The sequence below is a fragment of the Naegleria fowleri genome, assembly GCF_008403515.1.
Source record: "Naegleria fowleri strain ATCC 30894 chromosome Unknown tig6, whole genome shotgun sequence".
Classification (NCBI taxonomy): Eukaryota; Heterolobosea; class Eutetramitea; order Acrasida; family Naegleriidae; genus Naegleria; species Naegleria fowleri.
In genome coordinates, this window is record NW_025407938.1 from 673,070 (window position 1) to 688,341 (window position 15,272).

The following is a 15,272-nucleotide window of genomic DNA, read 5'->3' on the forward strand; positions in this document are numbered from 1 at the left end:
ATTAAAATGCATTGAGATTTTTGGTGTTGGAATGGAGACTGTTGTTCCATTACCCACTCCTATCCTTGTCTTCCGCGTTTCTTGATTGAATTTGATGAGGCAATTTGTGCAGATTTTATCGAGTAGTAGCTTCTAAACTTAACTGATTTGAACGCCCGGAATAATCGATTTGGATCCAAACGACCTTTCCACTGTGGAGGAATCATTATCTTGAACCAGATGCATTTCACAATTTTTACATCTTGATATTGCTGGACAACAAAATTGAGAATGATGTGTTCAGAATGATCACCGAATCGCAATCTTTACCAAGTTAGTGGAATTGCACGTAATAGGAAATGATATATTATATTTTAATGAATATTGAATTATATATTAATGTATATTAATTATTAATTTTATAGAAGCAATCAAATCGATTAAAGAGACTTAAGAATTCAAATGCACCCTATTTATTGCACATTCTTTTCATCATTCCTCTTGTTGGACATTCTTTTCAAGGTGATCTTTACCTTGGAACATGCATTGCTGATCGGACCATAAATTATACCCATCATCAACTTGACACAATAGACAATCTTACTGAATAAGCTTCTTGGTTTCCAGGCCCATAAGCAATAAATAGAAATAAATCTCCATACAATAACCCAAAATACTAGTGCATAGACATAATAAATTAAGGCTTCAATTTCAAATCCATATATTTTTAACACTTCATCCAGTGTCTGTGTTCCTCTTCTTGTTTCAAGTTCCAACATGAAAATTAAGCCCTTGGCATATTTCAAATACGAAATGACATGAATATAAGTGAATGGAAATACATAACTTTCCATTTCTGGAATCGATGGTTGATTTCCACTCATGGCAAAAAATATCATGACAACAAGGGAAGCAGCTAACTGAGCCGTGTGTGGTGTGAAAAAGTATGAAATGATATAACCAATAGGAAAGCTTGCCAACATGGTTCCATAAATGACCATCCACAAAATACCAAAGTGGGTATGAGGAGATGCCACTTGTAATCCCGCAGTGAAGGATAGAGAGAGAACAAGCATGACCATCATGGAAACTAAATCCTTAGCCAAGTAATTCATCCAACAATTGAGACCAGAATAACACTCTCTCTTAAAATTATTCATATCATTTCCAAAAACAAGTAATCCTCTCATAATAGAAACCAGAGAAATGGCAATATTAAAAAACGTAGAGTAAGGTGAAATTAAATCGGATTGTGGAACCATGGCATTTCCACGCAAAGAAATTGGACATTGCATGTATAAGCTTTCAGGAACTGCTCCTGCAAATGAAAGACCTTTGAAAATTTGGCCAATTAAAACTCCAATGGCTAGACAAATACCATTCTCAATAAGGATGGTGGTCCAATCTCTGTAAAATTGTTTAAAGCTTCTCACAAAGCAAATAATAAATTGAATATAAAAGGGAGCTGTTCGATAGGCTTGTTCAGAAATATTGTGGCGTTTGGATTTGTTGATGCTCTTGTGGATGGGAATGACAGCAACGTCCGAATGGTGATTATTGTTCCTATTGGGGTTGTGAATGTTTTGGTTGTTGTTGTTATTATTGTTGGGGTTGCTATCGTCGTCATGAACAGCTCGTGTGGAATTCGAGTGTTGTTGGAACATGTCCTCAGCTGACTCAGTCGTGTAGAAATGATTTGGACTACCACTTGTGAAATGACATTGTGCATTTTCCTGTGTTTTTCGAATGATGATTTCTTCTACGAGTAATTCACCTTGAGGTGCAATCAACGTTCGTAAAATTTCATCGGCTGGATTGTTTCGAATTTCATCGGCTGGAATTTTATCACGTAGAACATTCACAACCGTAGAAACTGGAGCGTGAAAGAGAAGTTGTCCTTCATTGAAAAGCATAATGTCATGAAATTGTTTTAAAATTTCAAAAGATGGTTGATGGATGACACAAATAATATTCAAGTTGCACGTTTCAGAGAGTTCTCTTAATGTTTGGCAGAGTGAGAGGGCACTTTCTGAATCGAGTCCACTAAGATTGGAATTGTGTGAAAAATGTTTCAAATGTAAAATGTCAAATGTTCGAAAAAAAATTGTGACTTACCTGGTTGGCTCATCCAAAATGAGAACAGGAGTATCTGCACACAATTCAATACCAATCGATGTTCTTCTCTTCTCTCCTCCACTGCATACTTTTGTGAAGGAATTTTGAACTTTGGATAAACCCAATCTTTCTATCACTGCACTTATTCTTTTCTTCTTGTCACTATTTCGATTCTTTCGGTAACTAATACTGAATTCCAAAGCCTCCCTGACAGTCATATGTGGTGCCATTATATCCTCTTGAGTGACAAATCCAATAATTTTGCTTGTCTCTTCCGTAATTTCTCTGTTGTCAATTAAAATTTTTCCACTTTGTTTTCCATTATTTGCTCTCTTACATAATGAGTTGACAAAGGTTGATTTTCCAGAGCCTGAAGGTCCCATAATTGCTGTAAATCTTCCTGCTTGTAAAATTCCATGGATTGGATGTAAAATTGTTTTTCCAGAGAACGACTTGAATGTCAAATTTTGAAAAGTGATGTCAGCTCCTTTTGTCCAAAGCACATTCTGTTCCTCGAATTCACTCTTTGAAGTCGTCTTGAGTTGTTTTTTAAAATCCTTGAAAAACTGTTTTCTTCCACTTGGTCTTATTGCTCGAATGAGATGATAAATGACAAGTGACGTTATCTTGCTGTTCAGGATGACCACCGAAATGAGAATTACTGCAACAGCAATGAGAACAACACCAACTGTAAATGCTTTAAGATGTGCATGGTTATCATATTCTAACCAATACCAAAATTTGAGTTCAATCGGATTTAAGGAATTGTCTGTATTTCTCCAAATCATGTAAATGGTTGATGTATTTCTTGGAATGGTTGTATTTGTTGCAATATTGAACTCTGAACTCTCGTCATCGTACATTCCTGAATTATTTTGCAGTCGAAGTGAAAAGAATCGAGTTCCAAACGTGTTGGGTGTGATCACAAAAATAGATCGATCCAATGGTTTGTCAAATATAAAGCTGGACATGGTATTCAATGAAAGGGCTGCTTTGGCTGCAAGATCCGAAAAAGTTTCCAATGCTTGTTGTTTTCGAATGACAGCTGCTTGAACAGAGGCATTTGCTGTGAAAGAGAACAATATAAATCGAGCATTCAATGGTGTCGTAATGTTAATATTGGCATGAAGATATGGAGCTGTGAAATTTGGAGGATATGAAGGAGAGTCGGGAATGTACGGAGTCATGATTACGGTTTCACTCCTTTCGGGATGTTTCAAAAAGTTCACAAAATAGAGAAGAGGTAACACGAGTAGACCCGCAAGGATGAAAATGATCATGACGAATGTGGAAATACTTGTGAGGACACAAATCAATCGTTTCATTGGTTGTTGTGATGATGATGATTCATGAACATGGATTCCTCCTACTACTGCTTTTATGACAGCCCCTCCTCCTCTTGATATTGAAGGAGGAACAACACAGTGAGGTTTGTGAATGTCATCTTCAGAAGAATTTGAAAGGACATTAGAAGGAGTGGTCGTCGACGTTTCTGAAGGTATTTGACCATCGACACCAGAAAGCACTGAATCGTTACTACTGTTGCTTAGGGGATTGCTGAATGCTGCTGCTGCTGAGGACATGTGTGATGATTTTTTGAGAGTCTTTTCGGAAATTGGCAAGAGCGTGTTTTATCTCATGCGACAACAAGTTAATAACTAACTTGTCAAAATTGATTCTTATCAATACTAATCAGATATTGGATTATTTTGGATGGATCTAATGTTTCATGACACCCTTTTCAAACAACTAGCGCAATGATTAGTAACAAGGAATGAATTAATTTGGTAGTTTCAAAATAGACGTACTACCATTTTTAAACAAGCGCGTTTCTTACTTCAGCATGAAAGGGTGCCGCTGCCAATATTCTCTCATCTCAATTCACCATCATCACTTTTTCCATGACCAGAAAAATCAAATCGTTTTCATTACTTTCCATTCTTGGAAAAAATAAAAAATGCCACATAAACGAAATCCATGACATGGAATGGCTGTTGGTTTTTTGGAGTGTTCTCAGGTACTTTAAAGTTATGGTATAAAATCGATTCGTGGAATATGCCTCCTACCAGTTATGTAGAAATGGAGATGACATGATACATTCCTACCACCATCAGAGAATTCAGATCGAAACGATCCATCTATGGCACTTGCAATGGGCGATTGTGAGAGATTATGTTCTTTCTTAAAATTGTAAAACATGCATCATGATCTGATTTAGTGAACTGGAAGATTCAAGAGTGGAATCTTAATGACGGTCCACCACATACAATGACCAATGTTGTTGGCCAAGAAGAATATGCCTATCTTTTCGAGCGTTCATCATTTGGGTTTTCTTATCTGACTTGTCTTTTTCCCTGAATGGTTCAATCCCGCCAAAAATTTACAAATCCCACCTTTCCTCAATTTTTAAAAAATTATTTCAAACAGAAGTCCGTGGTGTGAAGAAACACCCAAACGCTCGAAATTCGTTTTAATCAAAACACAACCATCATTATGTTTCTTCAATCAAGGTACAGCAACAATAATTATGAGGAAGACTCGGAAGAAGAGTTGGAAGGTGGATCTTCAGCATTGATTGGAAATCCCTATGATTCCTTGATCGAGGAGGAAGAGGATGAAATACAACAATCTTTGAATCTTGTACAACAACCACAACAACCATCCGAATCACAAAAACATCAACATGGATTTTTGAATACAAGTCTTCATAATAGCACGGGTGGAACTTCTAAGGATGAAACAGCACTTCAATCCTCGAAAATAAATTCCAGCATCAACAACAAGACGGCGAACAACAATAACATCAGCACGTCGGTGCGGGGGAGCCCTCATTCATCACTCTTCTTCAAACATCATTCCGAGGGTTGTCTAGAAACTACTTCCGCATCTTCTAATAAGGAAAATCAAAAAGAAAATTTTAAATTCGAAGATCGAAAAGTTTTCGAACGAGATCCTTTCGAGGTTCATTCCACACGCAGTGATCGATCGAACAAAAACCAAATAATGTTTGGACATCATCAAAACCTTACAAGAAATGACTCTGCTGATGATTTGTTTGAAATTCAAAAAGCTCAATACGGAGAAATCGAAAGACCAAGGTTTGTAATGTTTTGTTAACATGTTGGCAAAATCATCTATTGACACTTTCTACTAATATATTTGTATCATACACTACTCGTAATAATTGTAACAATTCTTTAGAAGCGCACGACCTTCCTCAGCAGGTACTAGACCATCCAGTGCAGGCTCAGTGAAAGCGAAACAGCAATACAAGTTGTCAAGTATTCCACACCCAAAGAACTTTCCAATTGCATCTTCAAGAAGCACCAACAGCGTGCTGGACAAAAACGGATTGTCCAAGAAACAAGTAGTTCAAAACTACCTGTCCAATGTAAACAAACACATGAAAAAGCGAACAATACCTTCCAATTTCTACAAAGATCCAGAAGGCATGTACATGGATTTGCAAGAGCTTCGACAAGAAATGGCTCTACTTCGAAAGGAAAATCAAAATTTGAAAACTCTCGCCCAAAAATCAGAAGCTGACAGCATTCGAAAGCAAAAACAAGTGGAAGAGCTTTTACGTGCACATGCGCTTGTCGAAACAAAAGGAACAAGATATGAAAATTTATTCAAAGAAGTTAATGTAAGTTTGTTCTGCATTCATTTACGTCAACCTATTGAAAATGTGAACCCCTTGCTGACATGTTCTGACAATCCGGCTCAAATGTTTTCTGTTCTGAATAATTCATTTAAAAAAGCTGGTGAAAAATCTCAAATCCAGAATTCGAGAATTAGAAAAGGCTCTAAGCGAGAAAGACACAGAATTCCAAAGAATCAAGCTTGACTCTCGCTATACAAGAGTGAGAGAATTAGAAACAGAATTAAAAGCCTACTATACGGAATCAAGAAGACTACAAAAAGTTGTGGAAGATTTAGAACAAGAACGAGTAGCCATGCAAGATCTAGAAGAAGAGAATGAAAAAATGAATAAGCAAAATCTAAAACTTCGAGAATTGATTGTGAAAATGAAACAAGTTCAAGATTACTATAAGGAGCAAAATTCACATTTAGCTGAAGAAAATAGACAGTTACAAGATAATCATGGAATAAGCTCTGAGCTCTCGATGCGGGAGCATCAAATCGAAGAGTTGACATTAAAATTGAAAGAATTGCAACAAAAGTTGGATGATTCCAACCAAACCAATTCAGAGTTGAAAGTTTCCAATAGTGAATTGCAACGAATAAGTGATGAAATCCAATTTCAAAGCAATACTGTCAAGAAAGAAAATTCAGATCTTAAAAACAAACTGGAAGAGTTGAAAAAGAACTTTGAAAGTCAACTCGAAGAACAGAAACGCCAAATTGATCTTTTACACAGAGAAAAGGAGAATATTTGCAAAGAACGTGAGTTGCAATCTCAGTCCTCACAAATTCTACGATCGAGTGTGGTCAGTTTTGAGCAACAGGTTGCTGAAAAGGAACGAGAGATTCAATTCTTGAAAGCACAACTGAAAGAAAAACACGAACTCGCAGATTCCAGAAGCCTTGAATTAATGAATTTAAGGAATCAATGTGAAGAAAAAGATAAGGAAATTTCACAATTCCAATCCAAGATGAAGGACTTGAGAAAGGCGAATACAGTTCTGCTCGATGAAATTTCCACATTGAAAGAGCAACAAGCCCAGCATCAACATATAGGTGGTGTATCAATGATAGAAACTGTGCCCTATCCATATCCACCAATTGGAATTCCAAACCAGAATAGTGCTGCAGTAGAGGAAAAAATTGAAGATGTTCTCTCTCCTCCTCAACGTCAAGTGGGGCAGCTTGCCGTGGAACAGGAGGAAAACTTTGATGTGGGAGGAAACTATTCTTTTGATGAAGAGGATCAGAGAGAGAGTACGGATTCAATTTATGATGAGGCAGCGACACAAATGCAGCGATTGGCTCGAGGATTTCTGGCAAGAAGGCGTTTCAAAAAATTGAGAGAAGAACAAGCAGCAACTCTTCACAAGGCAAAAGAACCCTCTCTCGGAGGTGTCACAATTATTACTGATGACAAATCTGAACATGGTGCACCACCATCTCAAGCGATGGGTTCTGAACTTGATAACAAAACCTCCTCTGAAAATGCATTGAATCTCAATTCGAGCCAAGCACTTGCCCAAACTCAAAACTCCACCATAGTGGAAGAAGAAACATTTGAGGAACCTCACCAACACTCTTCCTACGATGAATTTGGCGGATCTTTGGAAGATCAAAATTTTGACAACTCGTACATTCAAGAGGAGCCCATCAATTTTGACGACGACAATGATCGAGGTTATGAGGATGATGATTTCGGTCTAGATACATCTCATCACACATCCTATGACGAAGAATGGTAAAAAATAATTGTGTTTCTATATTTGAAATGAGAAATTGAGTGAAATGCAAGTACAAAACGTTTGGAAACACGTCTGAGCAAATCTTAGAATCATCAGAAGTGTCATCATGGTTAGATCTTTCTTATTGTTGGTCAGCCTCGTTAGAGCAAGCATGTTCAGTAAAACCACGGTTGAACCATTCTTTTCTTGCCTTTTTGTGAACATCAATCGTTCTGACTTGACGCACGAAAGGATTGTAACCATCAGTCATGATATAGTTATAAACGACTGCAGACCAAGATTCATAATATCCTAGTGTATCATAAAATTCTGGTGCAATTTTTCTCAGCAATGGAAGTCTATCGATTGTTATTCATGTTTGAGGCATTGCAATCGTGACAAAACACGAGTGTCAGAAATTAAATTCAAAACTAAAAGATACTCAAATACTTACTTGGAGCATGGAATTCTTGGAAAATCATGATGTTCATTGTGATAACCCACATTGAACATGAACCAATTTGCAGGTCCATAATAACTGTAAGTTTCTTGACCTGGTTCAGTCAACCAATGTTCGGATAAAAAGTGACCACTCAATGGATGCAAACCCAAACCAAGCAAGCTTGACAACACGCAAAAAATCAAAGCTCTATAACCCCAAAAATAGACCAACAAGCCATCAAAACTGAATGAAACTGCCATATTCAACAATTCCCATGTATTTGGTGAACGTGGAGCTACCAACAAGGGTTTCACACCATACACAAGTCCAATGAAAATCATGTGAATGAGTTTAAGGAATTTGGATCTGACATATTTTCCTTCCAAGCGAGTGGTAATATCCACATCATACAAAGGAACACCCAAATACCAATGGTGATCACTGTGATATCTCTTAAATGTCATTGCTGAAGGAATTCCCATTGGTAGATTAGCAAACATGGCAAAATAGTAATTGTGTTCGAGTTTGTCAAAGCACATTCTGTGTGAGCGGGTGTGAAATAGGTCGAATCATACGGATGAATATTCAACAAGATGACATTCGGCGATTTTTGAATATTCAAACACGAGTTCGTTCGAGTGGTTGGTTGTGAAAAAGATCATCAAAAAATAAACCAATAGGTGATAGATGTGAGCGAATATTCGGGCAATCATCATCATCGCATAATGAGCGAATATTCGGACAATCATCATCATATCAACAACAATTGGATCATCATGGTGTGATTTCATTGTACAATACACTCAAGGTGAGTGATCAAATAGTGCACTATTAAACTTACCCGTGAGTAATTTCATGAATAGCAACCGTGAGCGATTGAATGAACGCTCCACCAATCAACCAAGCTGTAGGAACAAAAATATACCATGGTTGATCCTTCACTAAATAACAAATGAACAAGTGAATCAACACAAAGGCAATCACTTGATATTTGGTATTGTAGTCCACTCCAAATAATTTTTCAATTTGTGGATACTTTTGCAAAATTTCATACTTTCTTCGGAGATGAGGCTCTTCATAATTGACCCAATAAAAGTCCTCACGATTCAACAACTCTTTGGGGATGGGTTTACGTTCTTGCGGAATTCTCTGAACGGCTGGCTCAAGATTATTATTACTGGCATCCGATTTGGTAGAAGCAGTTGCACTGGTGGCTCTCATTTTGTTTGGTGTTGATTTTGATGATGAATTTTAGTTTTGTGGTTTTAATTGATGATGATGATGAAAATAATCGATATAGAACCCAAAATATTGAATACGGATATGGTGTGTGTGGACTCAATATTTTGTACTACACTCTTCTTCAAGCTCGCTTTGAGTTTGATGATTTTGGTATCAACAAAGACTCCCAAAAGGTCAACGGATGATTCAGGTGATGATGACTACCAATAACCGACAATGGTCGCGTAACCAGAGCAGGAGATTCGATGGTAATGGTAGTGGTGATAATGATGGTAATAACGATAATAAGTGTTGTGATGTCGACCTCTTCTTAATTAGAAACACCAAGGCTCGAGTTTTGATTTAGTGCAACGCGTTAGGGAGAAGGAGAGTACTCAACACAGGAAGAGAACCAGCGTGGCAGTGGAGCACTTTCTTTGGATGGAGTGAAAAAACAAAGAAAGAAAAATTTGTTGACCGCTTTTTTTGGGGACTAATCGGTCCATTACTCACAAGTCGGACTTTTGAAGGAGAGCGCAACATCAACCACGAACGAACGAACGGTTTCCAAACAACCAAATTAGAAACTAATCGTGGTTGGTTCATAAGAGGATATCGACATTGGACAAAACTTGTATTCAGTGATCAAATACAACAACTCCTTTTCAACCAAGTCGAGCAGTCGATTGGAGGAGAAATGATTCCTTTTGAATTCAATTTTAATCATCAATACGTTGTTGTGGCAAAAATCATCAAACTTGACTTTCAAACATCCTATGTTGATGAATGTGATGGATTACGTTCCATCCATCACACAGTGTGCAGTAATGGTTGAATGAGCACATTGTGCCTGCCACTTACTATTCAGTGTTCAAACTTGACAGCCTTAGAATACACAACAAATTGTGTCCGTCACCAAATATTACAATCATCCCACCAAATTTTAACCTTACAACGTCTTTAGGTATGCATTTTCATACTTGTACCAATCCTCGTCTTTGCTGGCATAGGTTTCATCATCCAAATAGCCGAGTCCTTTGAATGCCTTAAAGTATGGGACTTCTCCAATCACACGCTCCTTCTCATCGAGAATCTTCTTGGTCCAGAATTTACTGGCAAGAGTTTTATCAAGCTTTGCTGCTCTGAAACCAATATTATGTTTGCAAATCTCCAGTGTTCCTCCATTCATGCTGATGTTGGTTCTAATTTTTTGTCTGTATTCTCCAAGCTTGGCATCCTTTGTGAAAGGTTTTGGATAATACGACAAATGTTCTCGAAGCTCTGCAAATTCCTCGCATTCATCCATAAGAGCACCAGTTCGATCTTTTCCACTCTTACAATTGTAATGAATTTGTTCTCCAATAATAAATGACAATAGGACGACACGAACAGGAATGGCATATGGATCTCCTACTTTCACCTCGTCCGATTCCATAATACCTTGATTAAACTTTTCATGTTGTTTTGCATGATAGAGATTCTTAAGCGATCCAAAGAGTTCATACATGTCTCTCTCTAGATTACAAAATTCATAGTATTCTTGCCAGTGAGGAATGGGTGGGATTTGTGGTTGAGATGTTCTGACCATTGAAACGCTTGAAAATAAGCTCTTGAGGAAATGTTGTTCGAGCTCAATAAGTTCATCATAACATTGTTCCCATTTCTGATCGATGTCATGAATCTTGTCAATCATCGAGTCCATGTCATTCACCAAGAACATGATGTCCTTCAAATAGGTAAACTCAACAGAAGTAATGTCATCAAACTTTGGCAACCATTTCTCGTTAATTCTCTTTTCGAGCTCTTTTTGTTTCTTTTGCAAGTCAAACTCGAGAGGCGTCAACTCTCTGATAGCAGCTGCATGCTTGTCTCGCATGACTGTGTACACATTGTTGATTCGAATGAGCTTGTTCACAAGAGCTTGAACGTACATAGTTCCGTCCCTGGAATTATTGAATATTCCTGTAATGTATTCCATGATTGATCCTCGAATTGCATTCTTGTACTCTCCTAGAGCAATCATGAAACGCTGAACCTTCTTTTCGAATTGTCTAATTCCAAATTGTCGACAATTCACAGATCTTTGAATACCAACTCCGCACTTAAAAGTCTTGATAATCACATTCACACCAAAGTTAAGAAGACATGGCTCATGGAAAACAATAGGCATATCAATTGGAGGAAGTCTATCATACAAATCTACAAGAACAGATGGAAGAAGATTATTTTGCAACACATAATAAATGGCTCCTTGGTGTTCCATGACTTGACGGTCCTCTCTGTTCTGCACAAAAGATGGAGTTAAAAGACTGACAGAGGTGAAAGGAACTTTCAAAGGTTCTCCTCTCTTCTTGAGCAATTCTAACTCTTCTCGGGTGAATCTTTTCACATGGTTTACAGCAAGAGCTTTGAGCATGATTTTTGCATTTTCCACGGCAATAGCTTGACGTTGCTTCTTGTCTTGGAGTTTGTAGGGTGGGAAGGATCCTGATCGCATCATTTCTAGGATGACTCTTCCTCCTTTGAGATAGACAGTCTTATAAGGATTAATGAGGCCATCTCTACGTCTATCTCTGGATGTGGCTAAACCTTCATTCGAAAATGAATATGAATCAAACAATTTGTTAATTGGAATTTGCACAGAGTAAGAGAGAGAAACCTCTTGCTTGTTGGCTGAAAGGTCACTCTTATCGAAAGCAATATCAATGGTTCTGTTCTTGACATAGTACAATTCCTGAACCATGATTTTTCTTGGCTTTGAGCTCATTGTGTATCCAAAGCTCGTTCTGAAAGCATCAAATACATCATTCAGTGTGCTCTTGAAGAAAGTTGTCATGGATTGGAGGTTGCTGACATCCTTGTCAGACATTCTCATCTTATTCTTCAAGAGATTAACTGTTTCCAGGTTCGACTCGAGAATGAGTTTGAGCAATTGCCTCTTGAAAGAGAGAACCAAATGATCAATTCTCTTTTTTAAGTCATTCAAATCCACTTCATCAAAGGGAGATGGAGAAAGTTCACTGCAGAAATAGGTGAAAATCTTGTGTGATTGAGCAAAGCGTGAAAATGCATTCTTTCCAATATTATTGCATTCGGTTTCAATGACACGATATTTAAGGTCGGGAAAGGTAATCTTAATTTCTTGAATTAATTCGAGAATATATCGCTGTGCAACCGACAATAACAAGTCTCCATAGGTCTGAACGTGATATCTTTGGGTTGTCAAGAAAATATCTTCTGCAATGTATCGAGTAAAACTCAACTCATTCGTTTCATAGCCTAAAATTTTTTGAGTCTTGTCAAGTTGGAATGGTTTTGTCGTTTGGGTGGCCTCATACAACATTTTTGATATGATCACCCAGAAGTTGAGAGCCATACGTCTTGGGCGAACTGAGAATTGATTTGGATTGAGTGGAGGAGGTACATTCTTTTTGCGCTCTTCTTCAAGCATTTCCAATTCCTTTCTTTTTCTTTCTTCTTCTTCTTGTAATAGTCTTCGTTTTCTTTCTTCTTCTTCAAGTTGTTGCTGTAAAAAGAGTTCATATTGAGTCCAATCTTGAGGATCTTCTGTAATAGTTACATAATTTACAAAATCAACATTATTACTTCCTTTGATTCTGTCGTTGAGTACGTCCTTGTAGTTGTTGCATTTTTCTTCATTGCTCAAGTACTTCTCCACTAAATTCCAGTAAAAGTTGTTGGATGCCCCTTCGTCAAATTCAGAAACATCAATTTCCGAGTCATCATTCTTCAATTTATCGAGAATAACTCCTCGAGCTTTCTTCATCCATTCATTAAATTGATACCTAATATTATTTTCCATTTCTGTTGCTGTAAAATCCGTGATTTCTGGAATTGGGCTATTGCTTACAACTGAAACCCATCTAGTGTCAATCTTTGGAGGATTATCTAAGTTAATGTCATTCGCAAGTACAGGATCGAATGCAGTCAAGGAATATTGAATGACACTACTATATGGATAAAATTGTTCATACTTGATTGCCAATCCAGGGTCATTGCGCTTATGAACTTCAAACACGAATGGATCAAGGTATGGAATCAAGTCTGAGGTTTGATTCACTGTCATTGATAAATGATAAGTTCCAGGTAGTGGAAAATAAACTTCAACCTCATATTCACCATTTTGCAAGTCGTTTATGGTGACTCTATTCTTGACATTAGCGATATTCTCTCCGTTCTCTGATGTGAAAGAAAAAACAGGGTAAAATTTGTCACCTCCTCTGTTGCAATAATTTCCAAATTGATCACGTGCATAAATCTTGATTTTGATCTTTTGACCCTCTACAAAAGGTCCTTGCATTTGCTCATATTCGTCAACAACTTCACAATTCTTGCCATATGCTTCTCCAGGAACAACACGTATTGGTCTAATAGTTGGGTGTGTTAGGCGATCCTTTCCGTCAAGTCTGATGTCAAGGTCGTACTTTCCAATGATTTCAGGTATATAATCAACCTTATAGATACCATTTCCTAGATCAGTAACTGTTCCTTCTACGGTTGCATCGGGATCATCGTCCTTTTCTTTAATTCTTCTCAATGTAACAGTGAAATGATCTCCTCCAATTTGTAGATCATTACCATGTTGATCGCGTGCAATGATTTCAAATGTATTCAGCTTGGCAACAATGGCTGTCTGTGATCCTCTTCCTCGTACGATACATTGTTCAGGATCTATCATTTGAATGTCACCATCAATAGATACAAGTTCTTGGCTCACGGGTTTTATATCCAGTTTGGCTCCCACCTTTAACTTGTTAAATCGGTCAAGAAGGTTCGATGCCTTGTTATTTACAACGACTGGTTTTTGTGGTTTTTTGATATGATTTTGCTCTTCGTCTCCTGGTTGTGAAAAATTGAAATTCAATTTGATGTCAACATTCTTTTGTTCCAATCTCTTGAATTCTTGTTCCACTTTATCAAGTTTGGCTCTTGAAAATTGAATTCCAGACTTGGATAGGTCTTGAATTCTTTTCGATGCATCTATCTTTCCGGAACGCCACAAAAAGTGAGCTAGTGCGTGAATGCAATGTACGACTTTGGTGATGTTTTTTCTTTCCCACAGATCTGAAACGTTGAAATGGAATATTGGCATTAAATTAAGTGTTCTTGGTACATACCTGGAATGGAAAATTGATAGAATCTCGGAAAGTTAATTTTGTCACAGCAATCTTGGAAATTATTAATGTTATCGGTAGCCATCATGAATGCCAAAGGACTGTTCATTTTGATATTTTTGTGAAAATTTTTCATAGTGCCCTTATCACTGAAGACTTCGGCCAATCTACACAAAATTGTACCGTCTCGTAGCTGATCAAAGAAATCAATATTTCTCGCTTCAGCTTTTTCCAAATTGGATGATGATTTGGAATAATTGTAGCCTTGTTTCAAATCTTCGGAGATCTGTTCATCATCTAAATCTTCAAAGAAAATTTGCTCATCAAGCATATCCTCAATCCATCTCTTGGCTATTTGTGCATTTGTCATGATATTAAAAACAAATAATGAAACATGATTGCGAAATGATGTTAGTATGAAATTGCAAAATGAAAATTACCTTCTTCTTGTCTTAACAAGAATTCATAAGCCCTAAAACCCGAGATGGTATTCTGAATATCTGATCTTCCTTCCTCACCAATTCCTTGAAACGTTGGTCGTTGATAGGTCGACCATGCCTTTGAAGCTTTTTTCAAAATTTCCTTCTCATGATCCGTAAAGTGATCGCCTTGTCGTTGTTGTGGCTGTTGTGATGAAGATGGATTATTTGTGGTGGTGGTCGTGTTCGTTGTTGATCCGACGACAGACCCTGTTGTACCCACATTATTACTCTTTAACCGATTTCCTAACGTGGCTGGTACAGGTGGTGGTCTTGATTGATTCACATTTGTGCTGTTGTTGTTGGTCTTGTTGAGGCCTTGTGGTGGAGGAGGAATTGGACGCATTTTTTGCTCTTCTGGGTTCGATGATGAAAGATGAGAAGCACCAGCCAAAAGTCAATTTCGTTTTGATTTCCAACAAGGAGTTCGGGTCGATTCTGTACATTGAGTTTGGGAAAGAAAAAGAATGAATTCCTTTTTGTTCGCATCATGTAAAATGAGAGCTAGAGTTACTAGACCCTTCAGTTGATG

At 37.5% G+C, this 15,272-nt stretch overlaps 4 protein-coding genes across 4 annotated transcripts; 1 reads left to right on the top strand and 3 right to left on the bottom strand.

Annotated features, from left to right (window-relative positions):
• Nucleotides 1–452: 452 nt before the first annotated feature.
• FDP41_010568 (uncharacterized protein) lies at nucleotides 453–3,677 on the bottom strand (the record flags this gene model as incomplete). The annotated part of the gene is made up of 2 exons (XM_044700880.1): nucleotides 453–2,022; nucleotides 2,095–3,677. 2 exons carry the CDS (start codon nucleotides 3,675–3,677, stop codon nucleotides 453–455), a joined length of 3,153 nt encoding a protein of 1,050 aa, XP_044568216.1.
• A 910-nt stretch (nucleotides 3,678–4,587) lies between these two features.
• FDP41_010569 (uncharacterized protein) lies at nucleotides 4,588–7,484 on the top strand (the record flags this gene model as incomplete). The annotated part of the gene is made up of 3 exons (XM_044700881.1): nucleotides 4,588–5,192; nucleotides 5,296–5,740; nucleotides 5,856–7,484. The coding sequence occupies 3 exons, from the start codon at nucleotides 4,588–4,590 to the stop codon at nucleotides 7,482–7,484; spliced, it is 2,679 nt and encodes an 892-aa protein (XP_044568217.1).
• A 121-nt stretch (nucleotides 7,485–7,605) lies between these two features.
• FDP41_010570 (uncharacterized protein) lies at nucleotides 7,606–9,126 on the bottom strand (the record flags this gene model as incomplete). Its single annotated transcript, XM_044700883.1, has 3 exons — nucleotides 7,606–7,822; nucleotides 7,918–8,445; nucleotides 8,747–9,126. The coding sequence occupies 3 exons, from the start codon at nucleotides 9,124–9,126 to the stop codon at nucleotides 7,606–7,608; spliced, it is 1,125 nt and encodes a 374-aa protein (XP_044568218.1).
• Nucleotides 9,127–10,075: 949 nt separating this feature from the next.
• Nucleotides 10,076–15,086, bottom strand: FDP41_010571 (uncharacterized protein; the record flags this gene model as incomplete). Its single annotated transcript, XM_044700884.1, has 3 exons — nucleotides 10,076–14,211; nucleotides 14,265–14,612; nucleotides 14,702–15,086. The coding sequence occupies 3 exons, from the start codon at nucleotides 15,084–15,086 to the stop codon at nucleotides 10,076–10,078; spliced, it is 4,869 nt and encodes a 1,622-aa protein (XP_044568219.1).
• Between the last annotated feature and the right edge of the window lie 186 nt (nucleotides 15,087–15,272).